The sequence below is a fragment of the Coregonus lavaretus genome (genome assembly GCF_964263955.1).
Source record: "Coregonus lavaretus genome assembly, chromosome: 24".
Classification (NCBI taxonomy): Eukaryota; Metazoa; Chordata; class Actinopteri; order Salmoniformes; family Salmonidae; genus Coregonus; species Coregonus lavaretus.
The window spans coordinates 45115588-45136457 of NC_140011.1; the positions used below are offsets into that span (position 1 = coordinate 45115588).

Genomic DNA, 20870 nt, shown 5'->3' on the forward strand with positions numbered 1-20870 from the left:
TGCCAGGTTGTTCCCTATGCCAGGTTGTTCCTATGCCAGGTTGTTCCCTATGCCAGGTTGTTCCCTATGCCAGGTTGTTCACTATGCCAGGTTGTTCCCTATGCCAGGTTGTTCCTATACCAGGTTGTTCCCTATGCCAGGTTGTTCCCTATGCCAGGTTGTTCCCTATGCCAGGTTGTTCCTATACCAGGTTGCAACATTGCAGAAAATGGAAGAAAACCTGGAGGAAAAACTGAAATGTTTATTCAGAAGTGCTCTATACACTCCCTGGGGTAACCATGGAGATAAACCTATCTGGAACACTCCCTGGGGTAACCATGGAGATAAACCTATCTGGAACACACCCTGGGGTAACCATGGAGATAAACCTATCTGGAACACACCCTGGGGTAACCATGGAGATAAACCTATCTGGAACACTCCCTGGGGTAACCATGGCAGCCCAGTGTGTGATCAGTGTACCTGTGTCACCTTGGGAACCGAACGAAACAAAGTAAGGGGACATAGAACACCTGACACATCTAGTAGACATGACAAATATAGCTAAGCAGAGAGAGCGCTCTCTCTCTCACACACACACACAGCGACACACACCCACATACATGAACATTTTTGTCATTTAGCAGACACTCTTATTCAGAGCAACTTACAAGGGCAATTAGGGTTAAGTGCCTTGCTCATGACACACACAGTGACACACACACACACACAGCGACACACACACACACAGCGACAAACAAACACACAGCGACAAACACACAAACAGCGACACACACACACAGCTGATTGTGTAGCCACTGAGATGATGCTTCCTCTGACACACTGGAGATCAAGGGTTTAATCATTACTGCAGCATAACACAGTGTATGAATCAATAGCCAGCCAGTCCAGTCAAGCTCTGCTGAAGTCCAGCTCTGCTGAAGTCAAGCTCTGCTGAAGTCAATACTACAGCCAGTCCAGCCAGCCCAGTCCAGCCAGTCCAGCCAGTCCAGTCCAGCCAGTCCAGCCAGCCCAGTCCAGCCAGTCCAGCTAGTCCAGTCCAGCTAGTCCAGTCCAGTCCAGCCAGTCCAGCCAGTCCAGTCCAGTCCAGCCCAGTCCAGCCAGCCCAGCCAGTCCAGTCCAGCCCAGTCCAGCCAGCCCAGTCCAGCCAGTCCAGCTAGTCCAGTCTAGTCCAGCCAGTCCAGTCCAGCCAGTCCAGCCAGTCCAGCCAGTCCAGCCAGTCCAGTCCAGTCCAGCCCAGTCCAGCCAGTCCAGTCCAGCCAGTCCAGCCCAGGCTAGTCCAGCCAGTCCAACAGGCTATTTGATTCATACATTTTTTTGTTTTGGGTTTATTTACTGACGGCCTGTATAGGTCCAAAATATATCAGTGGTTACTCTTAGAAAACAGATTAAGAACTTGCACATTCTACTGTCTAGTATCACCGCCATCATGTCAACACTCATGCCTTCCAGGGACCCCCTCCGCGAAGAAGTCTCCCAATTCCCTGGAAAATGGAGCAGGACTGTAGCTTCTAATGGATTTAGTGGATGATACTGTCACCATTCCTGCTGCCCAACCATGGAAGCACGTCACCCGCCGTAGGCCAAATGGACAGAAGCGGCCTGTGGAAAGTGGGGCTTCTTTGGCGTTGGGAAGCCAGACCCAAATCCAGTTGTTGAACAGCTTCAGAGGTTCCAGCGCCATTGTCCCTTATCCTTACTCCTTCCCAGGGGGATTCTGCCCCGGATTCTGCCTTGGACTCAGATCACCGGACCTCGCACCAGCTCCTCCGTCAGCCACAATAGGATTTGCGGCCGGGCCGAGGCGGAGAAGCTGCCGGACATCCTCTGCAATATCACCTGCCTTAATAATTGGTATCTCTATGGCGAGAAATATCTCTGTTCCCGGGGCAAACACCTTGTGCTATCCTGGTGTCACGCCCTGACATTGAGATCTCTAGTTGGGTTGGTCAGGGTGTGAAATCTAATTTATATATTTCTATGTTGGACGGGTGTGGTTCCCAATCAGAGGCAGCTGTCGGTCGTTGTCTCTGATTGGGGATCATACTTAGGCAGCCATGTTGCCTACCTTAGTTGTGGGATCTTGTTTCTGTTTTGGCTTGTTTGATGTTTAGCCTCTTGAACATCACGTTCTGTTGGATTTTTTTATTTTGTCGGTGTTCGTTAAAATAAACGACTATGTACGCATACCACGCTGCAACTTGGTCCGATCCTTTACACAACGAACGTGACACCTGGGTCTCAGGTACAGGACATTACTGGGCTGCTTCCAACCGTTTTACACCAGAACACAGGGGCTGTCGCTGTTATTTATTTTTATTTTACGAGGAAAGTCAGTTAAGAACAATTTCTTATTCACAATGACGGCCTACCAAAAGGCAAAAGGCCTCCTGCGGGGACGGGGGCTGGGATTAAATATATACAGTGGGGAAAAAAGTATTTAGTCAGCCACCAATTGTGCAAGTTCTCCCACTTAAAAAGATGAGAGAGGCCTGTAATTGTCATCATAGGTACACGTCAACTATGACAGACAAATTGAGAAGAAAAAAATCCAGAAAATCACATTGTAGGATTTTTTATGAATTTATTTGCAAATTATGGTGGAAAATAAGTATTTGGTCACCTACAAACAAGCAAGATTTCTGGCTCTCACAGACCTGTAACTTCTTCTTTAAGAGGCTCCTCTGTCCTCCACTCGTTACCTGTATTAATGGCACCTGTTTGAACTTGTTATCAGTATAAAAGACACCTGTCCACAACCTCAAACAGTCACACTCCAAACTCCACTATGGCCAAGACCAAAGAGCTGTCAAAGGACACCAAAAACAAAATTGTAGACCTGTACCAGGCTGGGAAGACTGAATCTGCAATAGGTAAGCAGCTTGGTTTGAAGAAATCAACTGTGGGAGCAATTATTAGGAAATGGAAGACATACAAGACCACTGATAATCTCCCTCGATCTGGGGCTCCACGCAAGATCTCACCCCGTGGGGTCAAAATGATCACAAGAACGGTGAGCAAAAATCCCAGAACCACACGGGGGGACCTAGTGAATGACCTGCAGAGAGCTGGGACCAAAGTAACAAAGCCTACCATCAGTAACACACTACGCCGCCAGGGACTCAAATCCTGCAGTGCCAGACGTGTCCCCCTGCTTAAGCCAGTACATGTCCAGGCCCGTCTGAAGTTTGCTAGAGTGCATTTGGATGATCCAGAAGAGGATTGGGAGAATGTCATATGGTCAGATGAAACCAAACTAGAACTTTTTGGTAAAAACTCAACTCGTCGTGTTTGGAGGACAAAGAATGCTGAGTTGCATCCAAAGAACACCATACCTACTGTGAAGCATGGGGGTGGAAACATCATGCTTTGGGGCTGTTTTTCCGCAAAGGGACCAGGACGACTGATCTGTGTAAAGGAAAGAATGAATGGGGCCATGTATCGTGAGATTTTGAGTGAAAACCTCCTTCCATCAGCAAGGGCATTGAAGATGAAACGTGGCTGGGTCTTTCAGCATGACAATGATCCCAAACACACCGCCTGGGCAACGAAGGAGTGGCTTCGTAAGAAGCATTTCAAGGTCCTGGAGTGGCCTAGCCAGTCTCCAGATCTCAACCCCATAGAAAATCTTGGAGGGAGTTGAAAGTCTGTGTTGCCCAGCGACAGCCCCAAAACATCACTGCTCTAGAGGAGATCTGCATGGAGGAATGGGCCAAAATACCAGCAACAGTGTGTGATAACCTTGTGAAGACTTACAGAAAACGTTTGACCTGTGCCATTGCCAACAAAGGGTATATAACAAAGTATTGAGAAACTTTTGTTATTGACCAAATACTTATTTTCCACCATAATTTGCAAATAAATTCATTAAAAATTCTACAATGTGATTTTCTGGATTTTTTTTCCTCATTTTGTCTGTCATAGTTGACGTGTACCTATGATGAAAATTACAGGCCTCTCTCATCTTTTTAAGTGGGAGAACTTGCACAATTGGTGGCTGACTAAATACTTTTTTTCCCCACTGTATATATATATAGGACAAAACACACATCACAACAAGAGAGACACCACAACACTACATAAAGAGAGACACCACAACACTACATAAAGAGAGACACCACAACACTACATAAAGAGAGACGCCACAACACTACATGAAGAGAGACGCCACAACACTACATAAAGAGAGACGCCACAACACTACATAAAGAGAGACGCCACAACACTACATAAAGAGAGACACCACAACACTACATAAAGAGAGACGCCACAACACTACATAAAGAGAGACGCCACAACACTACATAAAGAGAGACGCCACAACACTACATAAAGAGAGACGCCACAACACTACATAAAGAGAGACGCCACAACACTACATAAAGAGAGACGCCACAACACTACATAAAGAGAGACGCCACAACACTACATAAAGAGAGACGCCACAACACTACATAAAGAGAGACGCCACAACACTACATAAAGAGAGACGCCACAACACTACATAAAGAGAGACGCCACAACACTACATAAAGAGAGACGCCACAACACTACATAAAGAGAGACGCCACAACACTACATAAAGAGAGACGCCACAACACTACATAAAGAGAGACGCCACAACACTACATAAAGAGAGACGCCACAACACTACATAAAGAGAGACGCCACAACACTACATAAAGAGAGACGCCACAACACTACATAAAGAGAGACGCCACAACACTACATAAAGAGAGACGCCACAACACTACATAAAGAGAGACACCACAACAATACATAAAGAGAGACACCACAACACTACATAAAGAGAGACGCCACAACACTACATAAAGAGAGACGCCACAACACTACATAAAGAGAGACGCCACAACACTACATAAAGAGAGACCTAAGACAACAACATAGCATTGTAGCAACACATCCTAATGTCATTAGTAATCCATGTGAGATCTAACATCTGAAACTGGATAGTATAGAACTGATTGGAACTCTGAAAGACTCCAATAAATGTCCAATTATTTCAGGCCCAGTGCCATCACTGAGTCGTGGCAATGAAAGATTCAGTATTATAACATTTTACATTTTAGTCATTTAGCAGACGCTCTTATCCAGAGCGACTTACATGAGCAATTAGGGTTAAGTGCCTTGCTCAAGGGCACATCGACAGATTTTTCACCTAGTTGGCTCGGGGATTAGAACCAGCGACCTTTCGGTTACTGGCACAACGCTCTTAACCACTAAGCTACCTACCCTAACAGATAGGGGCTAGGAGAAAGACTGTGGTGAGGGCCTGTATTCATAAAGGCAGTGGTGAGGCCCTTTATTCATAAAGGCTGTGGTGAGGGGCTGTATTCATAAAGGCTGTAGTGAGGGCCTGTATTCATAAAGGCTGTGGTGAGGGCCTGTATTCATAAAGGCTGTGGTGAGGGGCTGTATTCATAAAGGCTGTAGTGAGGGCCTGTATTCATAAAGACTGTGGTGAGGGCCTGTATTCATAAAGGCTGTGGTGAGGGCCTGTATTCATAAAGGCTGTGGTGAGGGCCTGTATTCATAAAGGCTGTGTTGAGGGCCTGTATTCATAAAGGCTGTGTTGAGGGCCTGTATTCATAAAGGCTGTGGTGAGGGCCTGTATTCATAAAGGCTGTGGTGAGGGCCTGTATTCATAAAGGCTGTGGTGAGGGCCTGTATTCATAAAGGCTGTAGTGAGGGCCTGTATTCATAAAGGCTGTAGTGAGGGCCTGTATTCATAAAGGCTGTGGTGAGGGCCTGTATTCATAAAGGCAGTGGTGAGGGCCTGTATTCATAAAGGCTGTGGTGAGGGCCTGTATTCATAAAGGCAGTGGTGAGGGCCTGTATTCATAAAGGCTGTGTTGAGGGCCTGTATTCATAAAGGCTGTGTTGAGGGCCTGTATTCATAAAGGCTGTGTTGAGGGCCTGTATTCATAAAGGCAGTGGTGAGGGCCTGTATTCATAAAGGCTGTGGTGAGGGCCTGTATTCATAAAGGCTGTGTTGAGGGCCTGTATTCATAAAGGCTGTGGTGAGGGTCTGTATTCATAAAGGCTGTGTTGAGGGTCTGTATTCATAAAGGCTGTGTTGAGGGCCTGTATTCATAAAGGCTGTGGTGAGGGCCTGTATTCATAAAGGCTGTGGTGAGGGCCTGTATTCATAAAGGCAGTGGTGAGGGCCTGTATTCATAAAGGCTGTAGTGAGGGCCTGTATTCATAAAGGCTGTGGTGAGGGCCTGTATTCATAAAGGCTGCGTTGAGGGCCTGTATTCATAAAGGCTGTGTTGAGGGCCTGTATTCATAAAGGCTGTGTTGAGGGCCTGTATTCATAAAGGCTGTGGTGAGGGCCTATATTCATAAAGGCTGTAGTGAGGGCCTGTATTCATAAAGGCTGTAGTGAGGGCCTGTATTCATAAAGGCTGTAGTGAGGGCCTGTATTCATAAAGGCTGTGTTGAGTGCCTGTATTCATAAAGGCTGTGTTGAGGGCCTGTATTAATAAAGGCTGTGTTGAGGGCCTGTATTCATAAAGGCTGTGTTGAGGGCCTGTATTCATAAAGGCTGTGTTGAGGGCCTGTATTCATAAAGGCTGTGTTGAGGGCCTGTATTCATAAAGGCTGTGTTGAGGGCCTGTATTCATAAAGGCTGTGGTGAGGGCCTGTATTCATAAAGGCTGTGGTGAGGGCCTGTATTCATAAAGGCTGTGTTGAGGGCCTGTATTCATAAAGGCTGTGGTGAGGGCCTGTATTCATAAAGGCTGTGTTGAGGGCCTGTATTCATAAAGGCTGTTTTGAGGGCCTGTATTCATAAAGGCTGTGTTGAGGGCCTGTATTCATAAAGGCTGTGTTGAGGGCCTGTATTCATAAAGGCTGTGTTGAGGGCCTGTATTCATAAAGGCTGTGGTGAGGGCCTGTATTCATAAAGGCTGTGGTGAGGGCCTGTATTCATAAAGGCTGTGTTGAGGGCCTGTATTCATGAAGCGTCTCAGATCGAGGAACACCTTTTAGATCAGGGATAGGCAGGCCTGGTCATGGAGGGCTGCAGCCATTTAACCGACCGGGAAGAGGAGGTGTGACTGAACTGATCATTCAGCTCAGTGGGTCAGGTGTGGTGCCTAGTTAGAACAAAATCCTGCAGTACCTGCGGCACTCCAGGAACAGGGTTGCCAAAACCCTGTTTTAGATCATTATTAATAAGATTATATGGACAGGTTGAGATCTGATCCTAGATCAACACTCCTATTCAGAGACGCTTTGTGGATACAGGCCCTTGGGTAAGGGTTAGAGGTCAAAGGTTAGAGTTCAGGTGTTAAGGGTCAGAAGTTAGAGGTCACCTGTTTTGGAGTTGATGGAGAAGAAGTTCTGTGGGTTTCCGGCAGTGATGCGGTAACTAAGTTGACCGGGCGTGGCGGTGAGGTCGGGGTCCTGCGCCTGGATACGGATGACGGACAGGTCCTTGGGAGAGTTCTCCATGACAACGGGGTGATAGATTGGGTCGGAGGTCAAGGGGGAGTTATCGTTCACGTCCTCCACCTGGAAGGGAGCGATGGGGGATAGGAGAGAGAGAGAGGTGTCAGAAAACATCTGCAAAAAACTGAATTAAATTGGTGCCAGTAACACAGTTACATTCACCAACACTCTTGATGACACTAAAACGGCCTAACTATGGTTCTGCTAGGGCGAGTAAACTGTTCAGAGTGAGGTGTTCTCTCAGGGTGTTCTCTCAGGGTGTTCTCTCAGGGTGTTCTCTCAGGGTGTTCTCTCAGGGTGTTCTCTCAGGGTGTTCTCTCTTATGACTGGAAGTAGCTAGCAAGCTAGCCAACTTTATCCAGTTAGCCTGTGCGGTTGACTGCAGTATGCACTCTGCACTCTGAGAGCAGAATGTTCTGAATTCAGGGAACGGACAATCTGACAACGCTCTGAATTTACGATCGGCACAGAGCGCACACTGACACACTGGGGGAAATTTAAGAGCGCACTCCGAGAGTTAAGAGTTTGAAACCCAGTTTGTTTTGCACCACAGGACTGTGTTTTGCCCATTGAGCAAAACATCAACAGTCATGTGACTATGTCATAGGAGAGTGTTAGCATGTAGTTTCTTAAAGTCTTCATCACGAGGTTCCCCATATCCGGGGTACTCCTCCCGCAATCTCAAACAATGACGTAGCACGGTTTTTAAACGTGTGAATACCTGAATGTTATACACTACTGGAACGAGAAGCATCTCAACTGGGAATCTAGCTAAACTGTTGTTGCCCAAATTAAATAATATTCAGACTCCAAGCAAATATATAAGCATATAGCAAAACCAGTACTGTATTTTGAAACCGTGCATGCCTGTATATTTGTAGACAGATAACTTATTTTCTATCTACACAACCTATCTACACAAACGATTGTCACGGTTTCGGCCGAGGCTGCTCCTCCTCCTTGTTCGGGCAGGTTTCGGCGGTCGTCGTCCCCGGAGTACTAGCTGCCACCGATCTATGTTTCATGTTCGTTTGGTTTTGTCTGGATGTTGTACACCTGTGTCTAGTTAGTCCTCATTAGTGTCCTATTTAGTTCTCGTTGTGTGTGTATGGTGTTGTGTGTGATTGCTCCTCTGTTTGGTGTTCGGAGCTACGTATTCTTCCCTCCGTGTTTGGAGAGGTTTTCGCACATGTTTGTGCGCCTTTTGTTTGACGCCTGTGTGCGCCGTTATTTCGCCTCCGGGCTTAGTGTTCTCGTGTACTACGTGAATAACTCACTAAAGTATTTTGGACTTAGCTTCTGCGTCCTGCGCTTGATTCCTGCACCACACCCACCTTCAGCACCCCATGACAGAATCACACACCACTTGAATGGAATCAGCAGGAGCAACCGTCACGCCTGAGTCGCTGGAGGAGCATGTCCGCGGCCAGGATGACCAGATACGACAACTGGGGACCGCTCTTCAGGACGTCATCAACACCCTGCACCGATGGGAGTCCAGAGGGGTACCCACACCTCCACCTACCCTGCCACCCCCATCGGCCGGTCCACCAGTCCCAGGTCCGGAACCCAGTGGGATTCGGCTCTCGCTCCCGAGGGCGTATGACGGAACAGCTGCCGGGTGTCAGGGGTTCCTCCTGCAGGTGGAGCTCTACCTGGCCACTGTACACCCGGTGCCCTCGGGACACGAGAGCGTTTCCGCCCTCATCTCCTGTATCACGGGCAAGGCGTTGGAATGGGCCAACGCCGAGTGGAGGAAGATGGACGCCACCACCATCTCCTACGCCGAGTTCTCCCGTCGCTTCAAGGCCGTGTTCGACCATCCACCTGAGGGCAAAGCGGCGGGGGAGCGTCTAGTCCACCTGAGACAGGGGAGGAGGAGCGCACATGCGTTCGCGCTGGAGTTCCGGACTCTAGCGGCAGACGCAGGGTGGAATGAACGGGCCCTCATCGACCATTTTCGATGTAGCCTACGGGAGGACGTTCAACGTGAGTTGGCCTGCAGGGACACCAATTTCACCTTCGACCAGTTGGTCGATATGTCCATCCGTCTGGACACCCTGCTGGCCACCCGTGGACGTCCCGAGTGGGGTCCGTCCATTCCACCCTCCGGCACCTCCGAGCCGAGCCCTATGGAGCTCGGGGGTGCTGGCGCTAGAGGAAGGAGGAGGAGGAGCCCGAGGGGGCCTGTCCCCTGCACCAAGTGCGGTCGTGGAGGGCACACTGCGGCCAGGTGCTGGGGAGGGTTCCCCGAGGGAGGAGACAACAGGCCACGCACTGGGGAGGCTTCCCAGGTGAGTAGACGCCCCACTTACCCAGAGCTCTCTGTTGCGCACTTTTGTATACCTGTTTGTTTTCCACAGGTTGCACCTCATTCCCAGCATAAGGCGCTAGTAGATTCAGGCGCAGCTGGGAATTTTGTTGATCGGAAGTTTTGTTTAGATTTAGGGATCCCTCTCCTACCTGTTGACAAGCCTTTTCCCGTTCATGCTTTAGATAGCCGCCCGTTGGGGTCGGGGTTGATTAGGGAGGTCACAGCGCCACTTAGGATGTGTGCGCAGGGGGGTCATGAGGAGACTATACAGTTGTATCTGATCGACTCTCCTGCGTACCCGGTGGTGCTGGGAATTCCCTGGTTAAGCACCCATAACCCTGCTATTTCGTGGCAACAGAGGGCTCTCGATGGGTGGTCTGCTCAGTGTGAGGGGCGATGTCTGGATGTTTCCGTAGGGGCGACTTCGGTGGAAAGTCCAAACCAAGTGCCCGCACTGCACATTCCGGCTGAATATGGGGACTTAGCTCTCGTGTTTAGTAAAGCTAGGGCGACACAGTTGCCTCCTCATAGACAGGGGGATTGTGCGATTGATCTCCAGGCAGGAGCAGCGCTCCCACGGAGCCACGTGTATCATTTGTCTCAAGAGGAGAGAAAAGCTATGGAAACTTACATAGACAAATCTTTGAGACAAGGATACATACGGCCCTCCACTTCTCCCGCCTCCTCGAGCTTCTTTTTTGTGAAGAAAAAAGATGGAGGGTTGCGCCCGTGCATCGATTACCGTGGTCTCAATCAGATTACTGTGAAATACAGTTATCCACTCCCTCTGATTGTGACCATGACGGAGTCATTGCATGGAGCGCGGTTTTTCACAAAACTGGATCTCAGGAGCGCGTATAACTTGGTGCGCATTAGGGAGGGCGACGAATGGAAAACAGCGCTTAGTACCACGTCAGGTCATTTCGAGTATCTCGTCATGCCATATGGGTTGATGAATGCTCCATCAGTCTTCCAATCCTTCGTAGATGACATTTTCCGGGATATGCAGGGGCAAGGGGTGGTCGTGTACATTGATGACATTCTAGTGTACTCGTCTACCCGAGCCGAGCATATAGCCCTGGTGCGTCATGTATTGAGGAGGCTGTTGGAGCACGACCTATATGTCAAGGCAGAGAAATGTCTGTTTTTCCAGGAGTCGGTCTCCTTTTTGGGTTATCGGTTGTCCGCGTCAGGGGTGAGAATGGAGGTGGATCGTGTGTCAGCTGTGCGTAATTGGCAAACCCCAACCACTGTCAAAGAGGTGCAGCAGTTCTTGGGCTTTGCGAATTACTACCAGAGGTTTATCCGGGGTTTTGGACAGGTGGCAGCTCCCATCACGTCCCTTCTGAAAGGGGGTCCGGGCGCCTGCAGTGGTCAGCTGATGCGGACAGGGCCTTTAAGAGACTGAAGGACCTGTTTACGTCGGCTCCGGTGCTGGCGCATCCGGACCCGCATTACCCTTTCAGGTAGAGGTGGACGCGTCTGAAGCCGGTATAGGGGCCATGCTCTCTCAACGGTCCGGCACGCCACCTAAACTCTGCCCCTGTGCTTTTTACTCAAAAAAGCTCAGTCCGGCGGAGCGAAATTATGACGTCGGGGACAGGGAGCTGTTAGCTGTAGTTCAGGCCCTTAAGGTGTGGAGGCATTGGCTTGAGGGGGCTCAACACCCTTTCCTCATTTTGACTGACCATCGGAACCTGGAGTACATCCGGGCAGCGAGGAGACTGAACCCTCGCCAGGCTCGATGGAGTATGTTTCTCGCCAGGTTCGTATTTAAAATCACGTACATCCCTGGGTCCCAGAATGGTAAGGCAGATGCGCTGTCCCGGCGGTATGACACGGAGGAGAGGTCCGTTGAGCCTACTCCCATACTACCGGAGTCTTGTCTTGTGGAACCGGTGGTGTGGGAGGTCGATGCCGAAATCGAGCGAGCGTTGCGTACCGACCCCAGCCCTCCACAGTGTCCTGAGGGTCGGAAGTACGTTCCGCTCGAGATTCGGGATTGACTCATTTACTGGGCTCACACGTCACCCTCCTCTGGACATCCGGGTATTGGCCGGACAGTGCATTGTCTTAGCACTAAATACTGGTGGCCCACGTTAGCCAGGGATGTGAGGGTTTATGTCTCCTCCTGCTCGGTGTGCGCCCAGTGTAAGGCGCCCAGACACCTGCCCAGGGGTAAGTTACAACCCCTGCCCGTTCCACAACGACCATGGTCCCACCTCTCGGTGGATTTTGTGACAGACCTTCCCCTCTCTCAGGGGAATACCACCATCCTGGTCGTTGTGGACCGGTTCTCTAAGGCCTGTCGTCTTCTCCCTATGTCGGGTCTTCCTACTGCCCTACAAACCGCAGAGGCCCTATTTACCCATGTCTTCCGGCATTACGGGGTACCCGAGGATATAGTGTCTGATCGAGGCCCCCAGTTTACCTCCCGAGTATGGAGAGCGTTCATGGAACATTTGGGGGTCTCGGTGAGCCTTACCTCAGGGTACCACCCGGAGAGTAACGGGCAGGTAGAATGAGTCAACCAGGATGTGGGTAGGTTTCTGAGGTCGTATTGCCAGGACCGGCCTGAGGAGTGGGCTGGGTACATTCCCTGGGCCGAGATGGCCCAGAACTCTCTCCGCCAATCCTCTACCAACCTAACCCCCTTCCAATGTGTGTTAGGTTACCAGCCGGTTCTGGCACCTTGGCAGCAGAGCCAGATCGAGGCCCCTGCGGTGGATGATTGGATGAGGCGCTCGGAGGAGACGTGGAACGCTGCACACGTCCACCTGCAGCGGGCCATCCGTCGTCACAAGGCGAGCGCCGATCTCCACCGCAGTGAGGGGCCGGTGTACGCACCCGGAGATCGAGTCTGGCTCTCTACCAGAAACCTACCCCTCCGCCTGCCCTGCCGGAAGCTGGGTCGGCGGTTTGTGGGGCCTTTTAAAGTCCTGAGAAGATTGAACGAGGTGTGTTATAGGTTACATCTGCCTGTTGAATATAAGAATATTAACCCCTCGTTCCATGTGTCTCTTCTCAGGCTGGTGGTAGCTGGTCCACTCCAGGAAGGTGAGATAGGAGAGACTCCTCCGCCCCCACTGGACATCGAGGGGGCTCCGGCGTACACCGTTCGGTCCATCTTGGACTCAAGACGCCGGATGGGGGGTCTCCAGTATCTCGTGGAGTGGGAGGGGTACGGCCCGGAGGAGCGGTGCTGGGTGCCGCGGAGGGACATCCTAGACCCATCTCTCCTGTCGGAGTTCCACCGGGACCATCCCGCGCGCCCTGCTCCGCGCCCTCCTGGTCGTCCCCGAGGCCGGGGTCGGCGCACGGCTAGAGCCGCGCGTCAAGTGGGGGGTACTGTCACGGTTTCGGCCGAGGCTGCTCCTCCTCCTTGTTCGGGCAGGTTTCGGCGGTCGTTGTCCCCGGAGTACTAGCTGCCACCGATCTATGTTTCATGTTCGTTTGGTTTTGTCTGGATGTTGTACACCTGTGTCTAGTTAGTCCTCATTAGTGTCCTATTTAGTTCTCGTTGTGTGTGTATGGTGTTGTGTGTGATTGCTCCTCTGTTTGGTGTTCGGAGCTACGTATTCTTCCTTCCGTGTTTGGAGAGGTTTTCGCACATGTTTGTGCGCCTTTTGTTTGACGCCTGTGTGCGCCGTTATTTCGCCTCCGGGCTTAGTGTTCTCGTGTACTACGTGAATAACTCACTAAAGTCTTTTGGACTTAGCTTCTGCGTCCTGCGCTTGATTCCTGCACCACACCCACCTTCAGCACCCCATGACAACGATACACCATTCGAAAGCTGCTACCTCACAGATTCCAACAGTGATATCCGTGTTCCTCTTTGACCAACACTCACTAAACTATTAATCAAAGAACGTCGATAACAAACGTCAATTTTTTTTAATCACAACAACAAACTGCGTCTTACCTTTGTTGTTTTTGCTACCAAAAGTAGTGTCTGATCGAATAAAACCACTTGAAAAGATACTCTAGTGTCTCTCTCTCTCATTCCGAGTCAATTTCAATGAGTTTCCATCGTTTTACATGGCCAAGAATGTGTTTGAAGATGAAGTCAGTAGTTTGTTTCAATCACAACAGGCTCTGTACTGTTCTGTCGCCATCGTCTGGATATATAATGCAATCCCAGTGGCTTGCAATTGTGCTAATCTAATTATACCGATCCAGAACTTTCGATAGAGGGGTCACATGTCAAAATCGACCAACCGGTTGTTGAAATATCCATGCGCGCACCTCATTGTATCACATTAGTTGACTTGCTGCATTACGCACGGTTACGCAGAGCGCACAACAGCACTTCAATTTCGGAGGGAAAACGCAACGTTTATAAAAATATGGCAGGCTCTAGTAACAAATATACAGTTACAGAGGTAGTATTATATATATATATATATATATATATATATATATGTATATATATATATATATATATATATATATATATATATATATATATATATATATATATATATACAGTGGGGGAAAAAAGTATTTAGTCAGCCACCAATTGTGCAAGTTCTCCCACTTAAAAAGATGAGAGAGGCCTGTAATTTTCATCATAGGTACACGTCAACTATGACAGACAAAATGAGAAAAAAAAATCCAGAAAATCACATTGTAGGATCTTTAATGAATTTATTTGCAAATTATGGTGGAAAATAAGTATTTGGTCAATAACAAAAGTTTATCAATATTTTGTTATATACCCTTTGTTGGCAATGACACAGGTCAAACGTTTTCTGTAAGTCTTCACAAGGTTTTCACACACTGTTGCTGGTATTTTGGCCCATTCCTCCATGCAGATCTCCTCTAGAGCAGTGATGTTTTGGGGCTGTCGCTGGGCAACACGGACTTTCAACTCCCTCCAAAGATTTTCTATGGGGTTGAGATCTGGAGACTGGCTAGGCCACTCCAGGACCTTGAAATGCTTCTTACTAAGCCACTCCTTCGTTGCCTGGGCGGTGTGTTTGGGATCATTGTCATGCTGAAAGACCCAGCCACGTTTCATCTTCAATGCCCTTGCTGATGGAAGGAGGTTTTCACTCAAAATCTCACGATACATGGCCCCATTCATTCTTTCCTTTACACGGATCAGTCGTCCTGGTCCCTTTGCAGAAAAACAGCCCCAAAGCATGATGTTTCCACCCCCATGCTTCACAGTAGGTATGGTGTTCTTTGGATGCAACTCAGCATTCTTTGTCCTCCAAACACGGCGAGTTGAGTTTTTACCAAAAAGTTCTATTTTGGTTTCATCTGACCATATGACATTCTCCCAATGCTCTTCTGGATGATCCAAATGCAAACTTCAGACGGGCCTGAACATGTACTGGCTTAAGCAGGGGGACACGTCTGGCACTGCAGGATTTGAGTCCCTGGCGGCGTAGTGTGTTACTGATGGTAGGCTTTGTTACTTTGGTCCCAGCTCTCTGCAGGTCATTCACTAGGTCCCCCCGTGTGGTTCTGGGATTTTTGCTCACCGTTCTTGTGATCATTTTGACCCCACGGGGTGAGATCTTGCGTGGAGCCCCAGATCGAGGGAGATTATCAGTGGTCTTGTATGTCTTCCATTTCCTAATAATTGCTCCCACAGTTGATTTCTTCAAACCAAGCTGCTTACCTATTGCAGATTCAGTCTTCCCAGCCTGGTGCAGGTCTACAATTTTGTTTCTAGTGTCCTTTGACAGCTCTTTGGTCTTGGCCATAGTGGAGTTTGGAGTGTGACTGTTTGAGGTTGTGGACAGGTGTCTTTTATACTGATAACAAGTTCAAACAGGTGCCATTAATACAGGTAATGAGTGGAGGACAGAGGAGCCTCTTAAAGAAGAAGTTACAGGTCTGTGAGAGCCAGAAATCTTGCTTGTTTGTAGGTGACCAAATACTTATTTTCCACCATAATTTGCAAATAAATTCATTAAAAATCCTACAATGTGATTTTCTGGAAAAAAAATTCTCAATTTGTCTGTCATAGTTGACGTGTACCTATGATGAAAATTACAGGCCTCTCTCATCTTTGGGAGTGGGAGAACTTGAACAATTGGTGGCTGACTAAATACTTTTTTTCCCCACTGTATATACACATACAGTTACAGAGGCGTTATTAATTGTAACAGATGAAAGTTGGACTCCATGTATCCCCATTGACTCTGAATCAGACGATGAGGACCTGCTTAGACCGGACGAACCCGACCCCAACGACGAGAACGAAGATTATCGTGTCCAGGGCCCTACTCAAGCATCAGAAGAGTATGTAATCCCATTGTTATGTATTACTTGTAATACTACTATTACTAATTTATTGTCCGAGTACAAAACATACATTCTAAAATATCTATTTGAGTAACTGAAGCTCAGCGCAAGTTAGCGCTAGCTTAGCTTAGCTCGCTAGCTAGCTTAGTTTAGCTAGCTTAGCTTAGCTAGCTAGCTTAGTTTAGCTAGCTTAGTTTAGCTAGCTTAGCTTAGCTTAGCTTAGCATTCTGTTGTAAGTAAACTCTATTTAGCCAAAAGAGTGTTATCATACAATAAACACAGACTCGATTGTACGAGTACAAAACATACATTCTAAAATATCTATTTGAGTAACTGAAGCTCAGCGCAAGTTAGCGCTAGCTTAGCTTAGCTTAGCTCGCTAGCTTAGTTTAGCTAGCTTAGCTTAGCTAGCTAGCTTAGTTTAGCTAGCTTAGTTTAGCTAGCTTAGCTTAGCTTAGTTTAGCTTAGCTTAGCTTAGCTAGCTGGCTAGCTAGCTAGTCCTGCAAGGATCACAATCGAGTCTGTGTTTATTGTATGATAACACTCCTTTGGCTAAATAGAGTTTACTTACAACAGAATGCTAAGTGTATTATGTAATGTCACTGAATGATCACTTTAGTCAACACGTATAGAGGTCTGGGAGAACATGGGAAACAACATCAAAACAGTTGTATTTTGATGGAATGTACACACATAGTGATATGTTAGTGAAATCAAATGCCTTTTGCGGTCTGGTACCTGATAAAAGTCAAATGGCACTGATGGTGCCCAAAATCTACCCGAATGTCTCCATTTGGTAATCCGCCAGAACATACTTCAACTAAAACCCCTACAACTTTGGTTTACTTTACTTTATTGGCCTCAAACTTCACATAAGTACTCATCATATATTGGGCTATGGTCCCATAGTGTTTAGGGGCTGCAGCTGCATAAGTCCAATAAAACATTCCCTATAAAGACCTGAAGTTACTTTCAGGCGGAATCAAAACCTCCCAATTTATGCTGTGCTCTAGCTTAAATGTATTCTGACACAGTAATACCCACATTAATTATTTCACTTCAAGATACATCTCACATGTGTTACCTTTATTTTGCTATGTTGATAGCCCTTGTCGTTTTGGAGATATACTCTATTCAATTTGGGCATGCACTTTCGAGGCAGGCGCTTTAACCAGGTGCCTAGTGATGAAGAGGTTAATGTACTGTAGGCATTAACTCAGGAAGATGGCCACTGACCTGTTGGTTCTTAATATAGGCATTAACTCAGGAAGATGGCCACTGGCCTGTTGGTTCTTAATATAGGTATTAACTCAGGAAGATGGCCACTGGCCTGTTGGTTCTTAATATAGGCATTAACTCAGGAAGATGGCCACTGGCCTGTTGGTTCTTAATATAGGTATTAACTCAGGAAGATGGCCACTGGCCTGTTGGTTCTTAATATAGGTATTAACTCAGGAAGATGGCCACTGGTCTGTTGGTTCTTAATTGCTTTCTCTTTAGGGTTTTAGGCTGAGTATCTGTAAAGCTTTTTTCTACTGGAGAGAATACAGCTTGGACCTGAAAACGTCTTGAGAGGCAGAGAGACACACACTCAGAAATGTGCTTCAGCTCGGCTGGCGGCTAGCCAAAGTCGGCTAGGTGAACCGAACGAGTGTGCTCGCATACTCCCTTAAAAGCCGCTCTCTTGAAATAGTCTCAAAATAGTCTGAATGAAATCTGTCATTCATTTTGACGTTTTTGCCGAGGAGATCATAGCTGTGCCATTTTACATCTAACTAAGATGTTTGGTGTTTTTTTCTCCATGAACAAATATGCATGAAAATGAGTCGTCTCTCGTTGAATGACAACAAAGACTTTACTGAAGAATCCCTACTGTTCACCAATCACAGACGAAGGGGCGTAGACTTCGGCTCCCGAACTTCAGCTGACCTCAAGAAAATGTTTTGTGTGCCTGAACAGCCGAAAAAAACCTTAACGAAGTCCAAAATGAACAATAACATCACTAAATGTTGTCATAATATATGCACAAACTCTTCCAAACTGTTTTGGCTGGGAAGCATGGGGACGCCTTGAGTCATTACACACCTGGATGAAGACCTCAATGGAGGCGGAGAGGGGCGTGACCCCGCGGGTGGTGGCGTGGACCGTCAACCAGTAGGAAGCCTTGGTTTCACAGTCCAGAATACCTGTAGTGTAGATCAAACCTGAGGAGAGGAGAGGAGAGGAGAGGAGAGGAGAGGGAGAGGGAGAGGGAGAGGGAGAGGGAGAGGGAGAGGGAGAGGAGAGGAGAGGAGAGGAAAAGAGTGAAGGAGAGGAGAGGAGAGGAGGAGGAGAGGAGGAAGGAGAGGAGGAGGAGAGGAGGAAGGAGAGGAGAAAAGGACAGAGGGTATGAGATCCTATCTGTGACCGTACTCACAAAGCATCTCATAGTAAAGGGTGCTGATCTAGGACCGGTTTTGCCTTTTAGATCACGATCAATAAGATAACAAGAAGGAGCTGATCCTAGATCAGTGTTCCTGGGACGTTTTGTGAATACAGGCCCAGGTCTCCTTCTTATGCATAACGATTTAAAAGGCAAAATTGATCTTAGATCAGCACCCCTACTCTGATTCTACACTCAGCTAGTAGCAACAACTAGTGGTCTGCTCTGTAGGAGGTGTCAACAGGAGCATTCTGTCAGTTAGCAGCAGTGTGATTCAAGTTGTATTAGTCGTATGTACGGGATACGCATGGTGTACATCGTCCAATGAAATGCTTACTGGCAGGTTCCTTCTCCACGATGCAACAACAAAAACAAATAATAAAATATAAGAATAGGAACATAAAGTTAATGTCTCAGTAGAACAGAATAAACATTTTATAATACAGGAAGGCACACGTTATAGTCCTGTGTGTGTGTGTGTGTGTGTGTGTGTGTGTGTGTGTGTGTGTGTGTGTGTGTGTGTGTGTGTGTGTGTGGTGTGTGTGTGTGTGTGGGTGGGTGTGTGTGTGTGTGTGTGGTGTGTGTTAGCCACTAGCAGGTAAGAAGTGACTCAGCATTTTCCAATGTCACAGTGACGGCGTTATCACACACACGTACTGCTACCACTGCTGTTCTTTCTTTCTCTGTCTCTCTCTCTCTTTACTACCCCCCCCACCCCACCCCCCCACCCCACACACACAGGCTGGTGTGAATTTTATGGCCAGCAGGAAACAAAAAACTGACAGTTAAGGACGGTCTGGTGTCAGGGCTCAGGAAATGTCCTATAGGGTTGACACTGATGCATACTGAGTGACACACTCAGCCACAACAAGTGTTAGGGTGTAGGAGGGAGGGAGAAAGAGAGGGGAAGGAGAGAGAGAGGGGGTTGAGAGAGAGGGGGGAGAGAGAGAGAGTAAGGAAGAGAGAGAAAGAGAGAGAGAGAGGGAGGAGAAAAAGACGGAGAGAGAGAGAGAGAGAGAGAGAGAGAGAGAGAGAGAGAGAGAGAGAGAGAGAGAGAAAGAGAGTGAGAAAGAGAGAGAGAGCGAGAAAGAGAGAGAGCGAGAGAGCGAGAAAGAGAGAGAGCGAGAAAGAGAGACAGAGAGAGAGAGAGAGAGAGAGAGAGAGAGAGGAAGTGAGAGAGAGAGGGAAAAAGAGAGCTAGCTGTTTGAAACACTCACACACTGGTTATGAAAGCACTTTGAAAGCGACAGGCTCTTTTCTGCTACTTCAACACATATCAAACTAGACAGTCTGTCTGTCCCCATCACCAATAACAGCATCTTAAGGCTAACCATAGGATCCTATGGTTCTAACGATTAAATTTGCCTTAAGATGCTTTTGGGAAACCGGGCCCAGGTCAAGATTTGATTTTAGATGACATGCACAGGGTCGCAGATTTAATTTCAGAGTACAGTAAATTCTTACTCTCCGAGCTCCAACAGAGCAGGTCAAAAAGACAAGTGAATGAATCAATAACAAAAATAATATATACAAAAATAATAATATATACAGTGAGGGGAAAAAGGTTTTGAGCCCCTGCTGATTTTGTACGTTTGCCCACTGACAAATACATGATTAGTCTATAATTTTAATGGTAGGTTTATTTGAACAGTGAGATACAGAATAACAACAAACAAATCCAGAAAAAATGTTATAAATTGATTTGCATTTTAATGAGGGAAATAAGTATTTGACCCCCTCTCAATCAGAAAGATTTCTGGCTCCCAGGTGTCTTTTATACAGGTAACGAGCTGAGATTAGGAGCACACTCTTAAAGGGAGTGCTCCTAATCTCAGCTTGTTACCTGTATAAAAGACACCTGTCCACAGAAGCAATCAATCAATCAGATTCCAAACTCTCCACCATGGCCAAGACCAAAGAGCTCTCCAAGGATGTCAGGGACAAGATTGTAGACCTACACAAGGCTGGAATGGGCTACAAGACCATCGCCAAGCAGCTTGGTGAGAAGGTGACAACAGTTGGTGCGATTATTTGCAAATGGAAGAAACACAAAAGAACTGTCAATCTCCCTAGGCCTGGGGCTCCATGCAAGATCTCACCTCGTGGAGTTGCAATGATCATGAGAACGGTGAGGAATCAGCCCAGAACTACACGGGAGGATCTTGTCAATGATTTTAAGGCAGCTGGGACTATAGTCCCCAATGATTCAGAGGAGAACTGGGTGAAAGTGTTGTGGTCAGATGAGACCAAAATCGAGCTCTTTGCCATCAACGTTTGGCAACTCGAACCTTCAGCTTCCTCCATAGATTTTCTACGGGATTAAGGTCTGGAGACTGGCTAGGCCACTCCAGTACCTTAATGTGCTTCTTCTTGAGCCACTCCTTTGTTGCCTTGGCCGTG

The 20870-nt window shown here is 47.6% G+C and overlaps 1 protein-coding gene across 1 annotated transcript in view; it reads right to left on the reverse strand.

Moving 5' to 3' along the window:
- LOC311099906 (protocadherin Fat 3-like) overlaps window positions 1-20870 on the reverse strand; it is a gene marked incomplete at both ends in the record, with an annotated part of 292315 nt that overhangs the window by 175878 nt on the left and 95567 nt on the right. Inside the window, 2 exons of the mRNA XM_084140624.1 lie at window positions 7341-7539; window positions 18134-18252. Coding sequence (XP_083996750.1) covers window positions 7341-7539; window positions 18134-18252 — 318 coding nt within the window. The remainder of the gene's footprint in view (window positions 1-7340; window positions 7540-18133; window positions 18253-20870) is intronic.